The following is a 25,737-nucleotide window of genomic DNA, read 5'->3' on the forward strand; positions in this document are numbered from 1 at the left end:
ACAGATGTGACATCTCAGCCCGAGTTAGAGCAAGACTCTGAAGGCTCAGGTTTCTTTGCCAAGGTCACAGTGACAGTCCATGGCACAGCTGTGACAGTGCCCTTGAGTCCCAGGTCCAGCTCCACCCTTTAAGCACAAGAAAACTCTCCTTTCCTCTCCCCTGTCCTCTGGGTTGTTCAGCCAAGAGGAACCGGGCAAAGCAGCTGAAGTCTCAGTAGCTTTGACAGCCCCAGACCCCAAGGTGAACCTTGTATTTGACAGAGTTTGTTAACTGTGTCCATGGGTATTTTAAAAAGAGAAACCAAAGCTGTGGCTCAGCAGCAGCTCTCAGCTGGTATCTCTCCCTCGGGAAGGTCTCCACCACTCAGCTCGCACCTCTTTGATGACCACATCGAGGACCTGGGCTGGGCCAGGAGAGCGAGTCACAAGAGGTGGGGGAGCAAGTTCATCTGGAGGGCTTGCAGTATGGCAGCACGCTTCATTTAATTACAAATCAGGAATGACGCCATCACAGAGGTGGAGAATGGAGCATGTTTGGTCACCAAGCCTATATTTGACAACCATCCCTGATCTTCACCAGCAACCCAGCCAGAAAAACCTCTTTTTTGTCTCCCCTCTCACAAGCCCAAGTCCCAGAAGTCTGCAAGTTTTTGAGGCTGATCAAATCCCAGCATTCCCCCAGAGTTTCGAACTTGTCTTTCAATCTTCATTTCAGCACCTACGACACACAGACAAATCAGTCCAGAACTACTTTTCTGCATTAACAAAAAAGCGCATTCAGTTTGCTCTCCAGGTCAAACACCTCCAATCCCAAAGCAACCCCCAATGTCGAGCGTCACCCCCACGCAGCTGCTGCCTCCCAGTGCCCATGACAGCCCAACACCGGTGCGGGGCAGAGGAGCCACAGGCAACTGTCACGGGCCACCAGGCAACCACACAAAGTCCCACAGCCAGTGGCAGAATGCCCCTTAGTGGGACCTGGACTGGAGGTGGGGTGTTCCTTGTACCACTGCATACCAAGCAGGGGCACTTCCAAGAAATACCTGTGCTCCCCAACTCTCCATTGCAGATTTGTTTTCAGCATAACCAAATAGATTAGAGAGCCACAGGGACTGTTCTCCCAGCCCTCAGCAACCAACAGACCCTTGTCAGAGAAGTCAAAGAGAGTTTATCCATGAACATCATCATCAAAGGTATTCAGCACTGCATGTAAACCACTTCATACACTTCAGAGTTGAATTACAAGTTAGCACCTGAGCTTGGCAGAAATGCAGGGTTTCACAGCTACAGTAATAATTATAATCAATGAGACAGGCCTGACAAAAGGTATATAATGAAATCTGTGTGATGGCTGCTGTGCACAGAGGACACTAGTCCCCTCAGGCAGGGGCCGAAGCTGGACACCATCCATTTCATGGGCCCTGGGTCTGATCCAGTTGAGGATGGTCTGCTCAATAAAGATCACAGTATAAACTTGCTGCAGGTTGCTAGTCATGCATCCAAATTTAAGACCCATTATCTTGAGCATCCACATTAAAAAAAATAAATTAAAAAAAAAAGAATAGTGGACAAAAGGTTAGTTTTCTTAACATTTCCTAATTTCATTGAAGAAGGTTTGAAATCACCTTCCATGACTCTTCAGAGACTGCACAAAGAACCTTTAAATTAGGTCAAAACAAACGGGAATGCAGCAATACAACCTGGGTTGGTCTATAACCTGACTGCCAAGTGCTTTGCTTACAGACCACCTTGTTTTAATAGTTATTTCACGTGCTCCATCAGACAAGTTGAAAACTCTCTCAAACTTCTTCTGTCACAAGTTCTATGTGATTTCTGCTTCCCACCACCTCAAGAAGTAGCAGATGAGTGTTCCCAGGCCAGATGATGCAATATAGCTTCATGACCAGGTTAGCCCAGGGGAAAGCAGCCTGGGAGCTTGACAGGTCATTCGCACTTTTCAGAATGAAAAATAAAAAAAGTCCAACTTGTTGCCTTCACCCATCCCTGCTGTATCTGCAGACACCAAAGTGTCAGCCTCATGCGAACTCAAAACAAGAGTGCTTTTGCTGCCAGCTCTCCTCTCCTAAGCTTCCTGCACTTTGATGCAGTAAAGAAAGAAACCACACACGGGGTCAGGAGCACTTTCGTTTTTAGTGAGTGGTTCCTTCACTTTCACAAGCCATCTCAGACAGCTTAAAACTTTAATCTGCAGAACACGGCTTGAATTTGGAAAACCCCTTCAGATCAGAGCTGGGTGGAGAGAGAAAACCAGCTCGCTGTCACAAACTGCTGGGGAGTTGTGTACCTGGTGGCAGAGGAACGAGGATGGGGAGGTCTGGGGTCCAAACCCACAGACACAACACACCGGGGAGGTGAGCTCAGGACTCCCAACACCTACGGGACTGCTCTAACAGCCTTCGGGGTCAGTCTAGGAGTCTTTTACTTAATGTAAAGAGGAAAAAAGCTGAAATTCTCCTCCGGAAAGTGCTTTGCCTTAGTGCGTCAGACCAGGTCACTGACATTTCATCCTGCTTCTGAGATGAGCGCTTCATTCTCAGTGCCTATGGTGATTTTTAAAATTTTATTTATTTCACTTTGTGTTTCCATCTGAGCTTATTAGTACTAACAAAACACATAGTTTAAACCACCAAATTAAAAAAATACATAATTCCTACAGCTCTTATGCAGGTTTAAAGCATCCCATTTATCAGAGCAGTATCTCTGAACACTAAAGACGTGACTCCCTGATGCTGGGAACAAGGAATTGCAGGCAACAGCAGGGAGCAGAGCGCAATATATCCCACTTCTCCCTCTTTGTCCCTTCAGGAGGCCTCCTGTCCTCAGATGAAAGACCCTGTCCAACTCTCCACATTAGTAGTGCAAGTCAAATGCCTCCCATACCCCCTTCAGCAAGAGTCAGCTCAGAGAAGTCAGTTTTCCCTTCCGCAACAGTGACGAAAAGTTTCTGTTTGCCAAAGTATATCACATTTCCCAAGAAAACTGCAGGTTTCAAAATAATTAGCAGTCATTAAAATTCCCCATTAAGTTTTGCCATTAGCAATGGCAGGACCATTCTCCCCTCCACAGTGGTGAAAACTCTGCCTACTTCTGTATTAAACCAGTTTTGTTAATGAACCATTTTATTCCATCCTGTTTGCTTATAAGAGAGCTCCCTCACCAGCAGATCCCTCACATCAGGGAGTTTTTCATTACATATTTAACACTACAAAAGCCCAAGCATCATGGGCCACCTTTTAGCTGTCACAATGCAAGAAAGGTGACATCCATCTTCTGGGCTTGAATGGCAGATTGCCCTGCACTCACTGCATCCCTTACACCTGCCTGTGAACAAAGGGGAGAGAGCCTCCTTACGCCTTCCTGCCACGCTGCCGGCCACAGCTGCTTCTGTGCAGTGGAGGAGAAAAGACTGCATGATTAAATTACCTAAAAAACCCCACACTTTGAACATTAAGACAACAGGAAAGCCAGGCTTGAGCTTTGTGTCATCTCCCATCGATTCCACAGTCTAATATTTTGACTTAAAAAGTTGTAACAAAACCAAAATGCTTTAGTAGCTAAACCCACCTTAGTAAGTTCATTAAAGTAATTAATGCTTAAGTGGCTGCTTACACTGTTCTGCTGACAGCACTAATTACAGGTTGCAGAGGTGGATCGCAGTGACAGCGCAGGGAACCAGGAGTCAGTTCAAGGCTCATCCACAGTACTGGGAGGACATGCAGTCCCGTGCAACCGCTCGGACCGGATCCAGCACTCCCCTACTTTCTGCTGCTACTAAAACCAAAATTCAGTATCTCCAGCACTAAGTATAACCAAGCAACTTTGGCAGCTTCTGGTGAAAGAACATGCATTTTTCTGCTGACCAACATCCAGCAGAAGAGGCCCGTAGTGTCTTACTCAACATCCTCAAGAGCAAGTCCTTCCAGAACAGGAGTGGGGCTGGCTAGCCAGGGTGACAGGGCCCTTACAGACCATTGTGAGGACAGGAATCAAGGTGCTGTGGTTCCTGAAGACACCACAGACCATTTTTCTCCTTGTGAGATGAAATAGGAGGGTTGTACTCTCACTAAACCAGGGGTATAACCTTCCTCACACAATCAGTCCTGTCCTTCAACTATGGGCAGAGATCCACATGCTCAGTGTGACTTGTGCCAAGAGCACTTGTACCTGTTTGGGGAATGCAGGAGATCTGATCCTCTTCACTTGATCTGTGATGAATTATAAGATCTCTCCTTAACTGTTTTTGGTCCTACCTTTGCCTGCAAAAAACATAGTCTTAAAAAAATTGATTTCTTTCCAAGCAGTTGTTTGTAACAAATGCTTCTTGAGATGTTTCCCACATGTCCCAGACTGAAGCAAATCCAACTCCAAGCCTCCATTACCATCCCAGTTAGTGCTACCACAGAGAAATCCTGTTTCTTTCTGTACATCTCATCATAAAGAATAATTCCTAGGCAAAGGAGCCCACCAGACCAGGAGCATTCAACAAGGTCTGGATCTCACACAAGCAGCTGCAACAAGTACAGTTGTATAATGGAAACCTGACCTACAAACCTTGAACTAAATTCTGTCTATGCCCCGTTGCAAAGGGAGCGTGTGAAGGCTGCATGCTTCTGCCCTGGCTGCTGCCAGCTCTTACAGCTGTAACCTCTGGCTTGGCTCCATGCCCCGACAGGACCATTACACTTCCTCCACCTGGCACACCTGGGAAGAAGGGGATCACCAGCACAATGTGAGTTAAAATGAGCCCTGGTTGCATGAGTTGCATCATCTGTGCAACCTATCACGAGGGGACGGAGCACGTTTTGCTGGCCGAGATCTCCACGCCTCGCCACATACGTTCAGCTGAAGGACACAAGACGGAGCAGCAGGCCCTGGCGCTGCCTCTGCCACCGAACAGGGAGCTGGGAGCGCTGAAGCGAGGGACAGTTTCCCAACAAACATGCATCCCTCATAGATCAAATGGCCACATACAGTGCTCTGGGGACAGAACAACTGCAGGGGCTAAAAGGAGCAAGATGACAATCAGGCTTGGCATGAGGCACAGATAGCTTTCGGGACAGATCACATTAACCTCTTCACTGCTGAAGCCTTGCTCCCCAGCTGGGCTGACCTCAAGAGGGTTGTTTCTCTAGACAGACCCAATAAACCAAATTGGTTTCAGGTGTTTTGTGCCTGTAATGCACGACAGCATCAAAGAGATTAAAAAGGAGAACATACGCACCAGGGATTTCTAGTAAATAAAAGCAGAGATGAACACTCAGCACACGCAGGTGAGGTTCAGGCAAGGCCATCCCCACTGCAGGTGGAGAGGAACAAATCACGGCAGCTGTGATCTGCAGAGTCACCAAGGGAAGGGAAGAAGATGTAAGGCAAAGCCATCTCCTCCACCCCAGCACCAGCCCACCAGCACCAGCCCATCAGCATCAAGAGCCCTGGTCAGATGGGAATTCACATAGACCTGAGCCCCAGAGCAGCTGGGCAAGATATGCAACCCCTCCTCAGAAAGAGGTTCTTCAAGGAACTGTGGGAGAAGCAGGAGCTCTTATAAAGAGGTCCTTACATTGTCAGCAGTTTTGTGATGCTTTGCAACCACCTGGTCCCTCCTTCCTCCACCCCAGAGTATTTAAATCAAGGAGTTCCTTCAAATAGGGACTAAAGGCTTCCCCAACTTCTTGGCTGGAAATCCCTTCCTTTCTGGTATTCCCGAAGGAGAAGTTTGCTGTTGATGAAGCATATCCCCCAGGACTAAAGCAGCAGTGAGAGACAGGGGCCAGGCTATGCTGACCCACTGACAGGTCCTATTTGGCCACATTTATGGATCAGCTCCCACATATCCATGTCACACAGGGTATACCATACCTCCCCTCACAGATAACACTTCCCTTTCGCAAGAAAAATAGCTTGGTGAAAACTGCTGACCCCCGTTTGACTTATCACAAGAGAAAAATAAAACCAGTTTGGAGTCAGGAAAGGGCTACGTGAGCCTCTTTGGAAGATGCCCCTCTGCCTCCACCCACCCTTCCAGGCAGTCACTTCGAGTGCATTAAAGAAAACAGGAGCACAGAGAGATATATTTTAGACATCACACGCAACTGCAGTGGAGAATAACTCACTTAAAACCCGATTTACTTAATGACCGTACCAGCAGCTTTGCAAAACACGGGTGATTTCAGAGGAAGCCGGTGCCTTGCTGCTGCTCTGAGTCACGGGAAGTGCAGCGCTGCAGCCAAGCCCCGGAGCGAGGCAGGAACACTGAAATTTCCCCCAACTATTCTTATCTTGTCTCACAGCAACTCAAGGCTCATTTTCAAAACTGGGGCCTATTCAGAGCAAACAAACAAGCCACCGCATTCACTAAACCCTGCTGCGTCCGGGAAAGCACTGTAAATCATGTGCAGGGACAGGGTTTACATGCAGAAGCGACAAGGAACGCACATCTGCAATGATTTTATGGCACACCAGCACAGATAATGGTTTTGTGCTCCTAAAAACAGGTGATTTAAATTCCAGGGTGTCACAGATTTTAATCTTGAGCTAATTTTTCCTCTCTTCTATGTTCTAGCATACATCACCATTATCGAGAGAGCAGAACTCACAAAAATCAGATTTCCTGAAGATAGAGTACCGAGAAAATTATGTTTTCTACAGCAAATCAGTTCAACAGAGGCTCAATAAAACATGATTGATAATTAGTGTTTTCTTTTTGACAGCTAGTAGCAATTGTCTTCTCTTGAAATGTAGTGCATTTGCCAATTTAAAACTAATCTGTCCAAAAATGAAACAAAACATCTGGCAAAAAATTCCCAGTGAATATTGGCTAAGATTTACAAAGTTATACACTAGAGCGTCACCTGCTACAGCATCAAACAACTCAACAGTAATTAAGGTACAGCCAACCTGTGCAAAAAGAGCCATCAGGCAAATGGAAAATGGATGAGAATAGCTAAATCAGTTTAGGTTTCCCCTAACAGGGGTAGACAAAAGAAAACTAACCTGATTAGGAGGGAGACACTGATCCAGATTCATTGAGCAAAACAGAACAGCTCTAAAGCGACATTTATGGCTGCTTTCCTTAGCAGGGTCGCACAAAGCAGCCAGCATGTACCAGCGGATCTGGCCCAGATTTATGGGCTAAGGGTAGACCCTTTTAAATAAGGACATCTTCCCTCCCCCAGCTTACTTTCCCAGTTAAGCAGCTGTCCAAAAAGAAATAGACCATTAAAAAAAGCCCCCCCCAATTTAATTAAATAGAGTAAGTGATGCTCGTTGCCTGTTGGCAGTACCATTCTCCCCGCACTGGGCAGCTTATCCTGATTACGGGCAGGTTGGTGCTGCGTTGTCAGACCAAGGCTCTTGGTGCAGCCCATTTCAGCCAGCGGGAAGAGCCACGCAGGATGAACTTGATTCAAGCACTGGCTGTGCCCATGCGTGGGTCCCCAGGCATCCCACCCCGAGGATGCACGCCGAAGTGGTTATGTATTCCCCAATACAAGCCAGCATTCGGACTAAGCCAGGGCATGTCAGTGCCCTCCAGGGATGCTCGCAGTGCTGAATCTTGAACACACCCCCCAGGAGCATCCTGCCTGGCTTCCAAAAGGAAGCCCAACAGAGATCCAGGATCCCGGTACCTGGACCTGGGCACCTGGGAGCCATCGCTTCCTCCAGCAAATCCTCTCCCCGTGGAGATTAGCTCACTGTTATGCACAGCCACCACCACTGCTTACAAGGGGCTAATTTTAGTTAAATGGGGCCACTCAGTGACTTGCTGGGTGCCTGGGCTCCTGCTCCACCAGTCACTCGTTAACCGCTACCTGAAAACCTTCTGGCACGCACAGCACAGCTACCAGGCTTCTCATTAACACCAGGGCCGGCTGGTGCAATCACCTCTGCAGCGGGATGCAGCCAGGCTGGCAGGGGAAAAAGCCCCACGGAGCCCCTCACGCACCTGCTCTCCCCAAACCCCACGGGAACGACTCACTCCCGCGGGGTGACGACAGTGCCAAAGGCTTCCGGACCAGCAGGCTCGGGGAGGGCTGCCCTGGCCATGTCCCTGCGCGCTCCTGCCAGTCCCGCTGCTTTCTGGAGTTGTGCACATCCCAGGGGATGCACAAGCACAAGTACACATTTTCTTTCCGCAGCAGACCCCCTCCCAGCCCATGACCCTTTTGCTCAGGCTAAATGCCCAAGCCCACAAGTCAGCATTCTACATGATCACTCTGTACACTACAAGTTGTGCCAAATCTAATGAGGTTTCCCTCGCTCCAGGAGGCTGTTCCAGAGCTGCACCGCTCGCCCTGCTCCTGCATTGTGTCCATCCTGCTCTGGCAGGGAGACCTCCAGCCTTCACCTACCCCACAAGCATTTCCACCAGCAAACCCTCTCCAGTCACAGCTCAGTCTCCCTGCTTGCCTTTGCTAACAGCCCCCAGAGCTGTAACGATGAGGCAAACGGCTCCCAAGCAGAAGCACAGCCCTCGGAGGAATGCCTGGTTCTCCTACTTTGAAGCCATCTCCTCTCCACTGCGGGAAGGCGGCCTCCCACGCAGCAGGTCTGCCACGCTGCAGGCTTCTGCTGCAGCTGTGGAGAGCTCAGAGACTTCCCAACAAGAGCAAAGGGATGTCCACAACAAAACAGCCAGTGCCCTGTGTTCTCTCATATTTTAGTGAGAGATGATAAATGTGGCCAAGGCTTTGCATGAGTCTCACCAAACCTCCGTGCTCATGCTCAGGTCAGACACTATCTGACACCTCCCAAGGAGCTGATATTGAGTGGGATGTTATTAGGGTCTAACACAGAAAGTGCTTTGAGACAGTGCAAAACTGCAAGAGCAACTTGGCCCACTGCAGTGTGAATAAATATCCTCTTGCTCCCCAGTCCCAAGACTGCATGGTCTGGGGGTGACCAAGCTGTTATTTTCATCTCCCAGTTACACAGCAGCCAGCGCTGGTGTCTTACCCCCTCGAATCAGCCTGCTGGGTTTTGAAGCCCTCACCAGCGTCCCATCCGTGGCATCTCAGGACCTCCACACACGATGCTCCATGGAGGAGCTCCTTCCAGAGGGCACAGCAGAGACAGGACAGCTGGCAAACCAGGTGCCACAGCGATAAGCTGCATGTTGTGAGGAAGAGTTTTAAACAGATGTGAGCAGCTCAGTGGGTAGGTAAACAGGATCCCCAGTATCTTCCCTGTTCCATGGCTGGAAAACCCACAGCCCCTTCCTGTGGGAAGGGAAGGAGGAGGGTGGGGAGCCCACAGAACCGGGGGTCGGTTTCCAGAACGTGGTAATGGGTGCCCCAGGGAACCACTCCTGCCCACAGCAAAGAGGCGAGATGTTACCACTGCTGCTGGGAACTCCTGGTGCTGATCATGGCAGTCCCCAAGGGGGACAAAATGTCATGTCAGTATATTTTAATACTATGGGGCTCGAGTGCTCAACTGGGTGGTCTTTACACCAGCACCCAACAGAAAAGAGCTGAGCATTTTTCAGATGGACTCTGTTTTCTTAAGGACCACAAATGCATTATGTGACCAAACCAAACTGACTTCAGCAAAAGTTACAATATCCAAATACCTTTAGAGATCTGTGCCAAAATGCCCAGGGATCCACCAGAAGCCCCCACAGTTAGTGCTAGCTGAATGTGTTCCTATCAGAGCTTGGTCCAGGAAGGATAAATAAGCAACATGTTTCTGGAAGCTTTTAAACCCAAGAGAATGATCAAGCAAAGCCAGATGGCCAGACCTCTGTCTCATCACCCTTGCACTGCTCTGGGCACAGATCCTTCCACCTCTAGCTGCAATTCAAGCTGTCAATCCCACTTCACAGGAGGAAATCAGTCAACAAATATTGTCCCTCAGCTAGAAGGCAAGTCTTTGAATCTAAGTGAAGCAAGAAATATTTCCTGTTCTCTTATTCCCCTTAGGATAACTGGACAGATCAATGCTGCAAACATTCCTGCTGCTAAACACATGGGAAATCTCAGAGCACTGAGTGATACAATGCAATGATAACCCAAATCTTGAATCCACGCTACAGATTCAGTGGTGATCAGTACTCAAATGACAATTTTCTTTGCTCTGAAGAGCGATGGAAGATTGCCACAGATGAGAATAATTTGGGTCAGGGGGCAGAATAGCAGCTTGCTCACAGCTATTTCACAACTGCATGATTGAAGTTATGGAAGAATAAATTTACTATGAAAGCACACAAGAAATCCTGCTTAGATGCTCTTTAAGATGAAATTTTAAACTCACTGGCCCTTCTAATAAAAGAAAATGGACTTCCAGCATCCCTCCACATCCCACTGTCAGCTACCAATCCAGATACGTAGTGTTTTTGGCACAGCATCCAACAGCAGGTTGGAAGTTGACTAGTTACAGCCTGGACTGGAGCTTCATATCACATTCAGGACTTCCATCATTGTTTTGACAGCATCAGCTTTAGGAGGAAAGAAAACCCTGTGATCAACTGCCTGACAATCAGGAGGATGTCACTGCAGATCCACAGGGACTGTCCTCCTTTGCTGGAGCTCTCGCTCTTTCTGATGCCTGCTATTTCAGGCTACCAAACCAAAATTTTAATTAAAAGAATAGTCCCATTTAAGTTCCCGAGGAGCCCTGCTCTAGCCTTGCTAATTAAAGACAAACCGGCAGGATCTGAAGTGAAAAAATAAACCAGGTCTGAAAAGTTTGAGAGTCACGAAAAGTCTGAGCTCCTAAGTAGGTTGAAACTCACTCTCCATGGGAGCACCGTGTGTCGTCCAGCCCCATGTTTCTCAGTTAGGTCCTGGTCTCGGTAGAGCTGATGGACTCTCCAAAGGGATAATCACGGCACCCCAGTTTGGATCTCGCCTGTCTCCTCTGACAACACATGAGAATTGAACCCAATGCTGTCAGACAGATGCTGAAAGTGCTCTTCTCTCCATGTCCTTAACACGAGTGAAATGGCTGTTCTTTACTGCAGATTCATTGCTTCTTTCCAACTCCAAGAGGCTGAGAACTCACATGGATTTCCAGGTGACTTCCTTGTCCCAGGCTGTTGGGCAGACCATAGATGTCCTGCACCAATGAAATCTTGATGCAGCAGAGCTGCTCCATTCCTGTGCGAGGACTTCATGGTTTTCATTCAATAATATTCTGCTGGTAAAATTTTGCTTTTATTGAAATAGATGGTTTTGACACAGAGAATCCTTCAGATTGGATAATTTGAGAGACTTTGAATACATCAAGCCATTGTGTCTCACTACAGTCATTTCAACTGGAATCGTGCAAGTATCAGCACTTGATCTCCAACCTTTGCTGCTCTGAATCAGACCAGAGCGGAAATACTTTGAAGGTGCCAGAATCTCCCCCACCCACTCAAAACATGGATGTTTCCAGTCAGATGTAGGTGTAACACAGGGTAAAATACAAGCTGTGTGCAGACAACTCTTCCCTACTGCGGAAACCATGAGCTGCCAACCGAGTTAAAACAGGGCTGGTGCAACCAATGAGAACGGTGTGAGAGTGACTTTCAGGTTAATTCCTGGTCTAGTCTCTGCTTTTTCGAGGTGAACACTATAGCAGTAGCCCTTAGGAGAAAAAAAAGTGGGGTTTTTTTGTTGAGGGGGGAAATGAGTGGGTAGTGGTGGTGTTGGTTGTTTGGTTTCTTTTTTTAACTAATAGGATTTCTCTTGTCAGCCCAGGCAAAGGCACAAAAAAATAAATGAGACTTTAGAAGTTTCCTGTTGATATTCAGAGCTTGGTGGTCTTATACTCAAGGCAGGGACCACTCCCCTGTGCCACTTTGAAAGCAAAGCCAGGCAGAGAAGACGAGACCACCAGGAAAAAGGGAATTGAGATCGAGCTTGAAATCCTTGGCCAAACTGACAGATGCTGCAAACTGTTATAAAATGTATATGGAGCATGAGAAACACAGAGCAACTAAAGCCAGTTTCCTACATGAGTAACATTTCCAGTCAGTTTACCTCATGCTATCTAGGGAATTCAGAGGCCAAATTCTGCAATAAGCAGTTGCAAATTGCAGGGACCTCAGTGGAAACTGCATCCGCTTGCTAGTAGCTGCACATGGGCTCTTGTTCCCCGAATTAAAAGGAGTGCAGGGTGCTTGATTGCATCTTGGCTCTTGATTACAAAGGCATCAGCACACAGAATTAAACAGTTCACTTCCTGGCCTATTTAGCATCCTCTGGGTGATGGGTTAGAGGGTAGGCAAGGCTTATGAGACATTTTTAACAGTTGTGCCAGAATCTGACTTTTTTTTTTTCTTTAATTTTTTGTCAAGACATTTGCAGCAGGTGATAAGGTTTCCCAAAGATCTGGCCAGGCTCCAGAGGAAAAAACAAGCAGTGAAAGTGTATGTAAAAGCAGCTCTGCATTAGGTTATAAGGCACTGCCTGAACCAGCTGCCATAGCAACTGCTATTAAAGAAAGAATTAGAGCATTCTTCACGGAAGTAGGAAAACTCGCAGTCAATAAGCATGAGGATGGGATGCAAAGCAAAATAAAGGAGGATAAATATAAGCAATTAGGAAAAACATGCAGAACTGAATGAGAAGCAGTGCCACTTGCACAGGTATATATGCTCTTGTGTTGTGGAGATGCCTATAAATACACTAAGACACCTAACTCCAACCTCATTAGCAAGCATTTTAGATATAGTTGATCCTGCCTTGGGGCAGGAGGTGGATTACATGACCTCCTGAGGGCCTCTCAACCTCTATTTTCCATGATTCTAGGAGGAAGAAATCTACACCAGCGGAGCTGAGCTGGTCTGAATCCAGAAAGGCAGGAATTTAAATCTGGAAAAAAAAAATAGATTTAATCCACTTTTAATGTTCTCCTTGACCAGGAGAAGGGGCAGAAAGCAGACCCCGCAGCCACAGCTTACAGCCAGGTTCTTCCTGTCTAGAAACTATATCCAAGTACTGCGTTTTCAACTGCATTAGGGTAAAGCAGCCACGTGAGGTTTAGCCCTGCAAGAAGGCTTCACCTCCAAAAATATTACTTTCTCCATCAGTATTCATTTGCAAAGAAGAGTTAGTAACTTGGCTGCAGAGCTGTGGGTTTGTTGGTTTGTTTGTTTTGTTTTTTTTTTTACAAAATACACTTGAAAACAGAATGATGCTGCAAAATGCCAGGTACCAGCGAGCTCTCAGGATGATCAGGCTAGTGTCTTACGTCCTTTTGTCAGAATTGGATTAGATATCACAACACAGCACCACAGTGAGACAGAGCCTTGGCTCTCAGAGGTCATGGCCAAGGTGGGAAGACAGACGATAGTTCACTCCGGGTTGCTGCAGCTTATTACGCAGAAGATACCACAGGTCCCCCACTGAGCTGCTATTTATGCTCTCTGGTTTCTCATTATTGGAGTGGGACAAAACACACAGTTAATCGGAGCATAGGAAACAGCACACACCTGGAAGGCAGCCAGGCAAGTAAGAAACACGTTGCCTGCAAGAAGCCCCTGGAGCAAGGAGCTGGCTGGGCTGTAGCGTCAGCCCTTCCACACCGTTATCCCACTGAGCAGGCAGCCAGGCATGCTGCTTTCAGTGCTTGATCCGACCCAAATCCAGAGCCATTGCTGCACTTCGCATGCCTGGTTCCCCTCCTGTGGGCAGCAGCCACTGATATCCCCGGGAAAATCACAAGGACAACCAAGCTGGGAAGCTACTGGCTAGAAAAAGTCACTGATCTATCAGCAGATATTGGGAAGTTCAGGCTTCGATGCTTGTTTCCACGTCACTGGAAGCAGAGCAGCCAGAACAGGGAAGGGAAAGGTTAAACGCCAGGGATTTAGCACTTGGTTGTATGCATGAACATCCCCAGGCACCTGGTTGAATTAAGGTCCCATCAATAATCTGCCTTCAGCTGACAGGACTCCTGACGTTCCCCGTGAAGGCGGCCGTTGCATCCTGAGCTCTCCCTGCTGTGATTTGGCCAAGCAGGGTTTGCAGAGCAGATGGTGACCTTACATATCCTACCTACTGCACCTTGCATGCACAACCCAAAGAGTTTCAGTCTTTACTCCCCACTGCCCAGATCCCCTTTCGAAAGGGAATACTCCTTACTCATGGTTGCATTAAGAAGAAACCATCGACAATACTAATAAAGAAACGCCCAATTTGCATTTAGTGCTACACTCAACCAAGGAGACACTGGTTCCAAGTTTCTCCTCCAAAACACACTGCAGCCAAATTTTAGAAGCCAATTAAGTGAATTAAGCCACTTCTAGTAAGAAACAAAATCTGGGATGGGCAACAGTCATTGGCCAATCCCTGTTCGACTTAAAACACCTTGAATCTAAACAGACCGTCCTTACTGGAGGGACAAGTAGTTTGAATCCAGTGTTTATTATCTTGTAATACTGTTGCAAGATACATAAGAAATACGTTCAGTGGTATCAGAAATGGTGGAAGCTGGCACACATGTAAAAGCCAGAAACTGAAGCGACGTGAAACCAACCCGCCCATCACGCAAGCCGAGAACATGCGCTCTGCTGAAATGTGGTGTAAGTGGAAAGATGTGCCCACGGAAGGGGGGGTGGGCAGCCAGGCCTGCAAGAGATTGGGGGGGGTGGGGGGTATGTTTAAATTTTGAAAGAAAAAAATTCCAGCTGGGATCCCTACATCACTTTTTCTTAGCAAGGACAGTCAGAGCACATTTGCGTGCAGGTTTCCAGTTCTTGTTTTAGTCAAGAAACACAATTGCTCACTGTGTGGGGTGCAGGAGGGAGACTGCTTGTGCTATGAGCCTTGCTGTGAATCAAGAAACACAGTCGATGCAGAATTTCTGGTCTCTTGGTATGGAAAGAATCTGTTTCCCAACTCGCACATCTTGCAGCAGCAAGCAGCAATGCTCAGTGCATGCAACTGCCAGCGCCCCAAGAACAGACACCCCAATCCTTCTGAAAGGGATTAAGAGGAGGCTTGACCCACTGAAACCAAAGCTCTTCTACAACAGCTGGTGTCACATTTTAGAAAACACATTCTGAAGTTAAGGAAATATCTCATTTTGTTATTTAAAAAAATTTAAAAAGTATTTCTGAGCAAACTTTTTTGTTTAAAGAAAGGGCTTGAAACAAAATGTTCAAGTTGACTCCAGATTTGGGTAGGGAAGAGGGCCTCATCCCGGGAAAACCTGAGATGGACTTTCAGCATTAATTTCCAAACAGAAAAGTTGGCATTTCAAGCTCTTATGAAAATGGAAATAATTTTTCCACTTGATTGAAATTCCAGGAAGTCAGAAAGAAAAAGATTATTTACTTGTTATGACAACAGAGAAAGTTGTATATTCAATATTGCTTGTGCTCCCAGATGCCATCTAGTTAGCTGCCATATGCAAGCCACCCTGCATTGGCATCACATCCAGATTGAATGAAAAAGCCAAGTTAAATGTGGGCAAATACGTGAATCTGCTTTTGGAAGACATACCAACCACCATTAACAAAATTAACAAAATCCGTCATTGCCAAGGTCTCCTACGTGCAGCTTCCCAAAGAGGACAGCTTTCATTTCCAGACCCATGGAGTTTAAAACTCAAGAAGCACCTTTGTTATTGAACAGAAACTTTTCATTTCTGACTTGAGTCATTCCCCAAATACCCAGATATACACTCACTGCTGGCGATAAAAGAGATCTTTTTTTTTTCAGAGCCCTTCAAAGGGCATGAAACCCAGGAGAAAAATCTTCTCAGACAGATAAATGCACTTGCTCATAGATATGGACACAGGAACCCCATGTAAAAAGCTTTAGGAGACTAATAATGTGGGTGGAAAATTAAGGCACCTCATAAAAGGTTTTTAGTAACAAGGGAACAGTTCACATCAACTTGGAAAGGTTAAAGAAAGCAATTTATAGACACTAATTAGGGCCTCTTTTTAAAGTGTCTTTGCAAATGACAAGGTTGGTTTTATTCCAGAAAGGTGCAAAGGGAGCGCAGTAGGAGCTGCCTGGGGATGGCTCCCGAAAGGGTTTGTCACACTTGTCATTGCCACACATTTACAGGAGATTTAAGGGTCGTCATTAAGGGAAACATGGGGGATGTATTTATACAAGCCAGCCATACAATACTGTTACCCTCCCCAGGGAAATCTTCTCCATGCTGGTGCAGGATCTGTGAGCCCCAAGCTTGCGCCCACTGCTCTGCTAACTGGAACTGTCTTCCTGGACGCCAAGTCCAAGGTCATCAAACCCGAGTTTTCATTCACTTTCTGGCTCACCAGCTGTAAGGATCCGCATGGTTAAACTTCTGCAGAAACGCTAGTTTATGCAACACACTGACTCTGACAAAGTTTTGCTTGCAGGATGAGATGCCAGAAGGTGGGAGCTGAAGGACTTTGCAGCTTCCCTGAGCCACGGCCGGGGGGCAGCGGGCACCCGCGGGGGAGCAGCTCTTGTCCCCAGAGCAGGAGAAACCAGGGCACCTCCAGCACTGCTGGAAGGTGAGTCGGCCCTTCGGGGGCTTTATTTCTGCGTTGGTTCTCTGAAGGGAACACAGTTCACCCCCCCGCTAACACAAACACCTCCAGCTTCTGTCATTCGAGGGCTGGGTGTGCAAAGGGACTTCCAGGCAGCAAATGCCACACGTCTGTACAGGCAGCCAATATACCCACCCCTGGGATCTTTTTTTGCTTTACAGAACACGAGCTCCTCTCCCTGTGCTCTGGGGCTGCTTTTATAGGAGCTCAGTGATGCACAAAGACACATCTATCACTCAGCTGGACACGACAGCCCTGCAGCATCTGGGGCTGTTTTCGGGGATGAGGTGCCACGCCTGGGAATGGCAGGACCAGCATCCTCCCCATGGTTTTAGTCCATCACCTTGCCAGATGGCCTCGAAGGGCCACAGCCTTCAGCAGCCCTCACAACTTCTTTGCAATTAGTACAGTAGCTTATGAAGCATTGCTTTACTGCATTATAAAGCAACTCTCCTTCGCAGCCGTTACAACAGCGCAGAGGTGGTATACACACTGCTGCTCCCTGTAAGCTCTCTATGGCACCGTCCCCCTGTCACCTGCTCAGATGATGCCTAGAGCTGGGTGAGGGCTTGAACACATTTCCACTTAAAACGGTGATTGTGTGTGATGCCCTTCCACATCATGCCCTCCCCAGCTCCTCCGCGGGGGAGAGCGAAGTGGGTCCAGTGTGGCAACTGGGAGCGCTCTGCTGTCACCTCAGAGCTCACCCATGACCTGTCTGTAGATGCTTCAGCTTTCCAAACCGAAAATCCCAGCCAGCATGCTGCAGCCCAGGGGGACTGCTGCCCTCAGTCTGGGGTTGCTACCCATCACCTACTTCTCCCCAGTGCAACTGTCCACTCACATCTGCCACCAGCATGTTTGTGGTGCGCTCCCTACCCTGGTTCTGTCAGCAGAGATCTGATCCAAAGGAGCTTTTAATAGCAGCTTGTTTGATAAACCTGGCATACTTTGACAGATCTGTCACAGAAGATGCAAGGAACAAGCAGGCAAGAGCAGTCACCCCTTTGCAGCTCCTGCCCACACCAGGGCTGAGGATCCCTAGGAGCCCTTGCCTTCAGTCCTGCTTCGCCACCACCCTGAGATACAGCGATTCTGCAACACGCCCGGTCACCCGTGGACTCATCAGCCATAGACAAACCTGGATTTCTTACAGGGGAAAGAAGTCCTCTTCTCCAAGGCTGTCACATTTGCAGAGCCAGAGAGGTCACAGGTTAGGTGGGAAGCTGGGGTGGCTCAGCCCAGTGGCCGTGACGTTGATGGCAGAAGGAAACAGGGACAAGGGAAGGTGCTGCAGATACCCGTGGGCGCACGGGAGCCCGGCAAAATGAGCGCTGCTCTTTCAATTACACCTGGGCAAGGTGGAGGCAGACAGTGAAGTCAGCATGTCCAGGGCCTCAGGGACACGGGGCTGCTCCCTGAAGAGCAGGGCAGGGTTTTTCACCCACTGACTCCATCCTACAGGGCTTGACATACTGCCTTGATCAGGAGGTTACGCCACAGCACAAGACACCTTCTGGACAAAGAGCCAACTCACTATCCAACTCTGCTTTCTTTTCCCAGATTTCATTGCACAGTGCCTACTACCATCCCCTCTTCCACTTCAGGAGTGATAATGTTAAAAATAAATACAAAAGTACAGAGAAGTAACAAAGAATGGAAATGGCACCCTGCTCAGAGGTAGCTTAGAGGTGACACGTGCCAGCTGCACCCCCGGCTCTCTAACCTCCCTCATGCTAACTTCTCAAGTTCTTAATCATTTATATTTCACCTCCCCCTCCACCTCCCACATGGAAACAAAAGATGATTCACACACCAAAATAATCACCTGGGACCTCCAAAAGCCCACGAATTCCCTCACTTTGGTCTAGGGAACTTGATAAGGAATTTTCCCAGTTTGGCATCTGGGTTTGACTCTGTTCCCTCCTCCCCTTCATACTGGTCCCCCACAGCACAGAGAGGGCAGAACGTGCCCACACACTATTTTTAGGACTTAAACTAATTGACCACAAAACAAATGGAATTTAAACACTTGAGGCATCTGAAAAATCCAGATACAGAGGGGAAGCACCTGTGGCATCAGGGACACTGCCCCTGCCCTCTCTGGTGGGTGGAGAGGTGGATTTTCCACCAAGCAGGGAAGTGCCTTTATCACGTTTGGTGTAAATCTCATCGGAAAGAGCGACCGATGGTTAAAGCCCACTACCTGGGCTCGCCTATGGAAACAGGTCAACACGATTATAGTACCAAAAGAGACCTGCAGCCATGGGTTTTCCCTTACAGCAGGAAAAGAGCGAAGCTGTGAGCTGAAAGCTCAATTCCTGCACCCCCAGCAGCAAAGTATCCATGCCCACATGCGGCACAAGACATCCACAGGACCTCTGACACGAGTGTCAGTGCCGCAGCCAGCACTCGCCAGCCCTGCCTGCTCACCGCTGTCAGGGTGCACAACTACCCTCTGCCAGTGCCACGTCTGCAAACGCCTCTGTCATTTGGGCATCTCTCACAAAATAAGAAAATATTTGTAAGGCAGACAGTGAAGGAGCTTTCCTCCTTTCAAACTGCCCAGATCCAAAGCCAGAAATGCAGAAAGCAAAACTATAAGGTTGGGCCTCTTGCAGACCCGTTAGCCCCATGGCACCCTCCAGCCCAAGCACTGAGCAGAGGTGCTGCTGCCGCATGAAGAGGAGGACAATGAAACGCTCGTTATCCACCCCAGCGCTGTCACTGTCACAGGTGGACAGCTGGGTACAAAACCCAAAGCCATGCCCTGCCAAGTATCTGCCAGCACAGGCAGAGGTGATACAAGTCATAAATCTGTCATCTCAGGCAATGCCAATAGACACAATTTCACAGCAGGGCTCTAGTTGGCTTCACTGCTGGGGCTCTCCTAGAACACTACAATGGTTCTAAGTGAGAAACACATTCACTGAAGCAAAGAGCTGGAAGCAACTGTTAAACCTTTAAAGCAAGGAAGAAACAAATAAAAGCCTGCAGTTTCCAGGGCATTATCACAGGTCTGCTCTCCCAGAGAGAGGCTACAAATACACACAAAAACTAGAGACTCACAGCAGGGCTTGGCAAACTCTTGTAACACACCGCCCAGGCAGGCACCACTGTCCACCACCAAAGTGCTCCGTTTCCCAACAGGTTCAAAACACGTGCACGAGGACAAGTTACAGCGCTCAAAAGGTGTTCTCAGAAACAGGGAACCACCTTGGGGAGATTCCTCACAAGACAAGATGAGGTCCTTGCCTTCCACCCACATACCAGGGAAGTATATACTGCTTCTTGCAAAAGATGCTGGAAACCAGCAGAGATGCAACTCAACTGGCCAGCTTTCCTAAGCACCTCCCTTGTCTCTGCCATGCCAAGGGATCAGAAGGATCACACCGATTTTGCTACCTGGCAGAGCAGCAACCTCAAAGGCTGCTCCAGGTCTTCTCCAAGAAATGTTTTTACTTCTCTGCAGAGAAGTAAGCTCTGGCTCTCCAGAGTTTACAGTTTTCCCCCGTGCTGTGCTGAGGCTAATGGGGATTGAGTTTTAGACTTTTTTTTTTTCTTCCCTCCCTTCAGATTTTGAAGCAAAAGCAAAGCACTTTGATCCACTTTGAAATGGTGCAATTAAACCAATTTCTGAACAATTTTCAGTTCTCTTCTATAGGAAGCATTAAGCAAAGCCATGCTTTTCAGTATTCTGAATAGGGAAAAAATTCATACATCCATGTAGCTCTCAATCCATCCCCCCAAGCAGGGAAACTGAAGAGATTTACACTGACATGTAAATCCCTGCGACAGACTTCTGTAAAACCACTAAGAGGCACATCCAGAAGGCAAAGAAGTGTATCACACCTTCTGGAAGTAGAAAGTGTGAAAAGGAAAGAGATGACAGCCGCCTACCTTTCCCTAAATCTCAGTCATAACTCCTGCCCTATCCTGGCATTCGTGTGCCCACTCCTGATGTCAATCTAGGTAACACTGGTGTCACACAGTGCTTGGAGAACCCCACAGCTATATCAGAGATGGCAACACTCTAGAGACCAACTCCACATCAAGGGTAGTCCAGTCCATGGATGTCAACACAGATGCCTCTGCACACCACAGCACTACATAGACCTCACACGCAGCCAGCCAAAGAAACTGCCAGATAAAAACGCTGTACCTTCCTCTAAGTCGTTCCTCAGAGAAGCCTCCAGCAGAGCAACACTGGCTTCAAAAGACACTTTCTTTCGGTTAACAGCATTTCTCTTCTTTTCATGTTTCCGCTTCTTGTGCTGCATCTCCTTCTCATACTGTGCCCATTTCTTCAGTTGCTGAGCCCTCCGCTTCTGGGCTGCCCGCAGCCTCTCCAGCGTGGGCACCTTATCCAGCAGCTGCAGCTCCGTCAGGAGGTCCACGTGGGCATCCATCGCTTCTGCCGTGAGAGAGGGGGTGAAGGATGTCCCAGCGGGAAACCACGTCCCACCGCAGGTCCTCTGGCTCACAGCTGCCTGCTGCTATACCAGCATCTTGAGGCCGAGCTGGGAAGGGCCCATTCCAGCTTCTGATGAGAATATGGTAGAAACCTGAAATGAGGAGGAAAGTGTCAGGGATCAAGTCTCATCATCCCATGCAGACAAGCAACTAAGACCAGCCCATTGGAAAACATGACAGACAGCACCTACCATCTCAAAAGGCAGCTCACTTTAATTGCTTGGTTGTTCTCACTGGCCTTTGTGATTTCGCCCTTCACTCACTCCAAACACCCAAGCAAAACCCTCTTGATTAAGCAGTAGTTTTAGTGTGCAATCCATTCATGTCTATGGTTCAGGATAGCCCTCTCATGAGCAGAAGAAAGTCTTAATGAGCAAAGATCTTTCACAGTATTTCATATCATTCCTCAGACAACTCAGGAGAGATTCAAGGACTGACACATCCCTCCCTCCAGCTGGCTCCTTCCAGCATAACTATCACCCCTCGTTACAGGTGTCCTCAACACCGCAGCCAGGACTGTGCTGCACTGATACACACCAGCAGCCACCTCCCTGAAGCATTTCAGTCTGAGTAGCAAAAACACAGGGCAGAGGGGACCAAGACTGCAGTGGCAGGGCCCAGGGCAGCCACAGACACCAGATGAGGCCATCCCAGCACAAATAACCCAGAAGCCAGAGGCTGGAGATGCATGGGGCTACCCATCCGGCACCCCAAGGCCAGGCAGGTTTTCCCAGAGGAGCTCTACCCACCAGGAGCATCATCTGTGCTCTTCTACCTCATCCATTGGCCCCTTCTCACCCCAGTCCTAGCCGAGGGCAGAGAGATAGGACGTGGCTCCCAGAGAGGTATTACTAACACTTAAACTGCCTCATCTACTTAAAAACATGGGGGGTTGTGTTAATTTCTGTGTTTTTTCAGGTTTTTCTTCACCACACACTAGCTCATCCCGGTTTTGCTGTACAGGTTCCACAAGCACAATGACGAGAGCAGTTAAATCACAGCCCCAGACTCTCGGTGTGACCATGACACCAGAGACCTCTGAGCAGCGCTACCCACAGAGCGATCAGCCGGAGGACCCATGGGCAGCCACCCAATCATCTGCTGCACAGGAGGAGGAAATATGTCCCAGATTTAAGGAGCAGTCCAACAGGGAAAAGTGCATTTGAAATAAAGCCAATGTCACGAGCAAATTGAATGAGTCTTTTCCAAACAGATCCATGCCAAGCACATCAAGGTGAGCATGCCAAATCGAGGTAAGCTGCAAATAACCACGTACGAAACGAGAGCTTTTATGGTTCAAACAGCCGGGGGGGGAAGAAATAAAAAGAGTTGATGGGGAAGGGAGACTGTGGAGAGCTTACGTAGTCACAAGTACCTGAGAAAGCCCCAGCAAGGCAGCTGAAACCATTCCTTGCTCAACTCTCCTGCCCAAAAGAGAGGAAGCAACAGTCTTGTAAGTAATGGATGTAAAGCATCTATGGGAAAAATAGCAGCAGAAGAGAGGTAGCTAGACCCAGGTGAAAGATGTGGTGAGGATACCAAACCTTACCCATCCAGCCAAGCCAGGAAACCATTCATCCCTCTTCAGAGGGCAAAGCAGCCCAATCGGGGAGGCATTACTCTGAGGAGCTGCAGGGAAACATCCATGCCACGCAGCACATCCTCCACACCCCAGTGAATTTTGCAAGGTTGATACATCCACTCCTTCCAAACATTGCTACAGACCTTCCACAGGGGTTTGACCTTACCTATAAATATCTCAGCAGACTGACAGCGAGGCACACCATTTCCTCCGCAAGATAATTGGTTTGAGAACTGAAAGCAAACAAACTCAGCCAGAGCACGCAGGTGGGTCCTGGGCAGTTGCTTTACCCAGTGGCCAACAGAAGGCCAAGGGCAGCTTCAGCAGCACCTGCAAACCTTATTTTGAGGCTTTCAGGATAGACCTGAACAAAAAACCCCTGTTCCATCCCATAAGAACTTAAGAGTGGGGAAAAAAAAAAAAAGCTTTAGTTCCTCATAGGGGCAAACCCAAATCCTTGCAAAGTTTTTCATGAGAGATACTACCTAGAAATTCAAACACTTGCCTGAGATGGAAAATATCAACTCATAACTTTAGCATGCCACTGGAAAGCAAGGGAAGTGTGTCACAGCATAAGAGCTCAGCACAGCTCTCCCTGACCCCTGCCTGCAGCCCCCACGAGCCAGGACTCACCATGGCCCCCAGAAACTCTGCTGACAACACGGCAGTGTAAATGCAGCCCACTTTCCAAAAAGCTTTTATTCTGGGGCAGACACATTTTCCAAGCACAGGCACTTAGCTGGAAAGCTCTTCACCACCTCTCGTGAACTCGGCAGGGCTCCTGCCCCTTGCAGGCATCCACGGGAAGGTATCTTTTTTGGCGATCTCCACTCCAGTAACACAGGCTGCAGATCTGAAGCCCCATTTACAATACCTCGAAGGAGGGGAGATAAGGGCAGGAAATGCCTCTCGGCATACCACACGCGGCACTCCCACCCTGATCCTTTTCCAGGCCACTTCTGCCATTGTTCGCTGAAAGATGAACAAATATTTTTCCAAAACACACCTGAAGTAGAAATGAGGACCTAACTCTGCAGGTTTATCAGTGTAAAGAAACCTTATTTCAGTGTTTCCCTGTTTATCCAAAAAAAAATGGAAGCTCTCTTGGTGGTATTAGGACTGCACCTTGGAAAAAGCAACAGGACATTTGATTTATACGGAGAGCAAAAACATCGCTTGCTCTGCTTGCCCATGTTTCAGCTTTCCTGCATGCACCTTGACCTCCAGCAGCTTCTCTCGCAATAGAACAAAAGGGAGAATTGAGTGGCCTACAGAGAGGAATGAAACAGAGAGGGGAGATCCACAAACACCAAGAGACATCTTCTACAACTACCAGACACCAGCATCTCCTCAAACTGAGCAGCAAATGAACCTCTAAAGGAGCAGAGGGGAATCCCTGAGAGGTCTTCCTGAAAGGGTGACAGCTCAACTTCTCCCAGACTTAGGTACAAGGCCCCTAGCACCCTGCACAGACTCCAGAGCCTCAGACTTTGGTTCCATCACTCTGGCTGCCTGTTTTCTGATGACCTAGTTTCTTCCCTGTACCAAGAAAATGGCACATTGACTTCTCATTGCACAAACTGGTCAGTCTAACTATAGCACAGTCTCAGGCCCCAGCATTTGTTTACCTGCAAAGCGACACAGAAGCTGGCTGTGTGGGCGCCGTGGTTTGCAAGGCATCACATTTTGGTTTCTGTTTTATTTAAAGAAGGAAAAAAAAGTGCCGTTCCTTGTGTTCGACCGAGCTGAGTTTCCATGAGCTCAGCAGATCTGCCTGCTGCCGTGCCGAGCACATCCTGCCAGACACACGCAGCCCACAGCCCCACAGGGACAACAGTCGACTATTTCAGGGGCCAAAAGGAAGACGAGACGCTCGCTATTGTATTGCACTTGTGCCATCGCTGTCCTCTCAGTGCTGTGGCAGAGAAAGACCTGCTGAGCTGTGTCAAAGATCAGTCCCTACAAAGGGCACGCGAGTGTTGGCAAACACAACCTTTTTTTAAAAAGTTTGCATTTCCTGTACATTTTGTCTCACCTCAGTACAATACTCATCTCACTAAGCTCAAAAGGACTTTCAGGGCACTGGTTACTCACTTGCAATACAACAAGAGACAGCGATTCTGTGAAGTGAGAGTTTACTGAGTCAGTGGCTGCAACAAGCTGCCTACCCCGTACCACCAACCCTGCCTGGAGGGGTCCTTCCCCTTCTTCCCATTTCACATTTAGAGGTTGGCACTCGCATCCTGCAAAGGAGAAAACCGAGTGCACTTATTTTCTTGTTCCAGTACACTCTCAGAGCTGCCCCCCTCAACCTTCCTACAATGGATTCAACTTGCAGACACTTTGCCATAATGCTGCTGAGGTTGGAGCTGGATCCATTAAAACAGCCACACTGCTGAGTGATGCTGAAGAGCCTCCTCCTCTCCCCACCAGACAATGAAGCTGGAGCTAAGACCTGCAAAACCTCCATCACATCTCCCCAAGGCACTACTTAAAGCACAGCACGGCACTGAAGCAGAACATAAACACAAGAGCCCTTCACTTAAGTGTCATCAACTGACGTCGGTTTTATTGCACTTAAAAAAAATAAACACAAACCATGGAAGAGCAACCCTTGAATGGGACACCTTGAAATAGAAGAATTCTCTAGTTGCTGAACTAAGCTGTACATCTTTCAAGCAAAGGTAAAACTCAAGACCCAGGCACATGAGCAGCTGCTTCTGAAGTCAAGGAGATCACTCTCATTCACTGGATTGCTTGTGAGGAGGCACCTGCAGGATTGGGCCCAGCCGATTCGGCGAAGCGTCTGCGTTTGCAGCATAAAGTCAAGTCAGTGGCACGAAGAGTGACAGAAATAGCCCTCTCCTCCCCACCCCAAGCTAATCTTCTCGCAGCTGGAATTGGAAGCTAAGCATGAAAGCCTACAGCAGGGATCTAAGCACATAGGCAGCCTGCAGAAGAGGTGGCTGATTTATTTATTTCACTAAGAGTCAACTCCTGCACCATGGCAAGGTGAGGAATTGCCAAATTTACCCCTTCTGCCTTTATACAAGGGCCAAGGCCAATCTGTGCTATTCGTGCCCCACAAAATGCCAGATAACCAGCCCATCGCAGCCCCTTTGCTGAGCCCGTCCTCTGGCAATGAGCACCAGTGAAGAATTCACAGGCTTCTCTTTCAGGCATC

The 25,737-nt window shown here is 48.2% G+C and overlaps 1 protein-coding gene across 3 annotated transcripts in view; it reads right to left on the reverse strand.

Moving 5' to 3' along the window:
* PPP1R16B (protein phosphatase 1 regulatory subunit 16B) overlaps positions 1 to 25,737 on the reverse strand; it is a 64,516-nt gene that overhangs the window by 24,755 nt on the left and 14,024 nt on the right. For all 3 annotated transcript variants that reach the window (XM_074888197.1, XM_074888198.1, XM_074888199.1), the window contains exon 2: positions 20,661 to 21,063. In XM_074888197.1, the coding sequence (XP_074744298.1) occupies positions 20,661 to 20,907 (247 nt within the window). In that variant the 5' untranslated portion in view covers positions 20,908 to 21,063. The remainder of the gene's footprint in view (positions 1 to 20,660; positions 21,064 to 25,737) is intronic.

Source organism: Strix uralensis, chromosome 18, assembly GCF_047716275.1.
Source record: "Strix uralensis isolate ZFMK-TIS-50842 chromosome 18, bStrUra1, whole genome shotgun sequence".
In the NCBI taxonomy this organism is placed as follows: Eukaryota; Metazoa; Chordata; class Aves; order Strigiformes; family Strigidae; genus Strix; species Strix uralensis.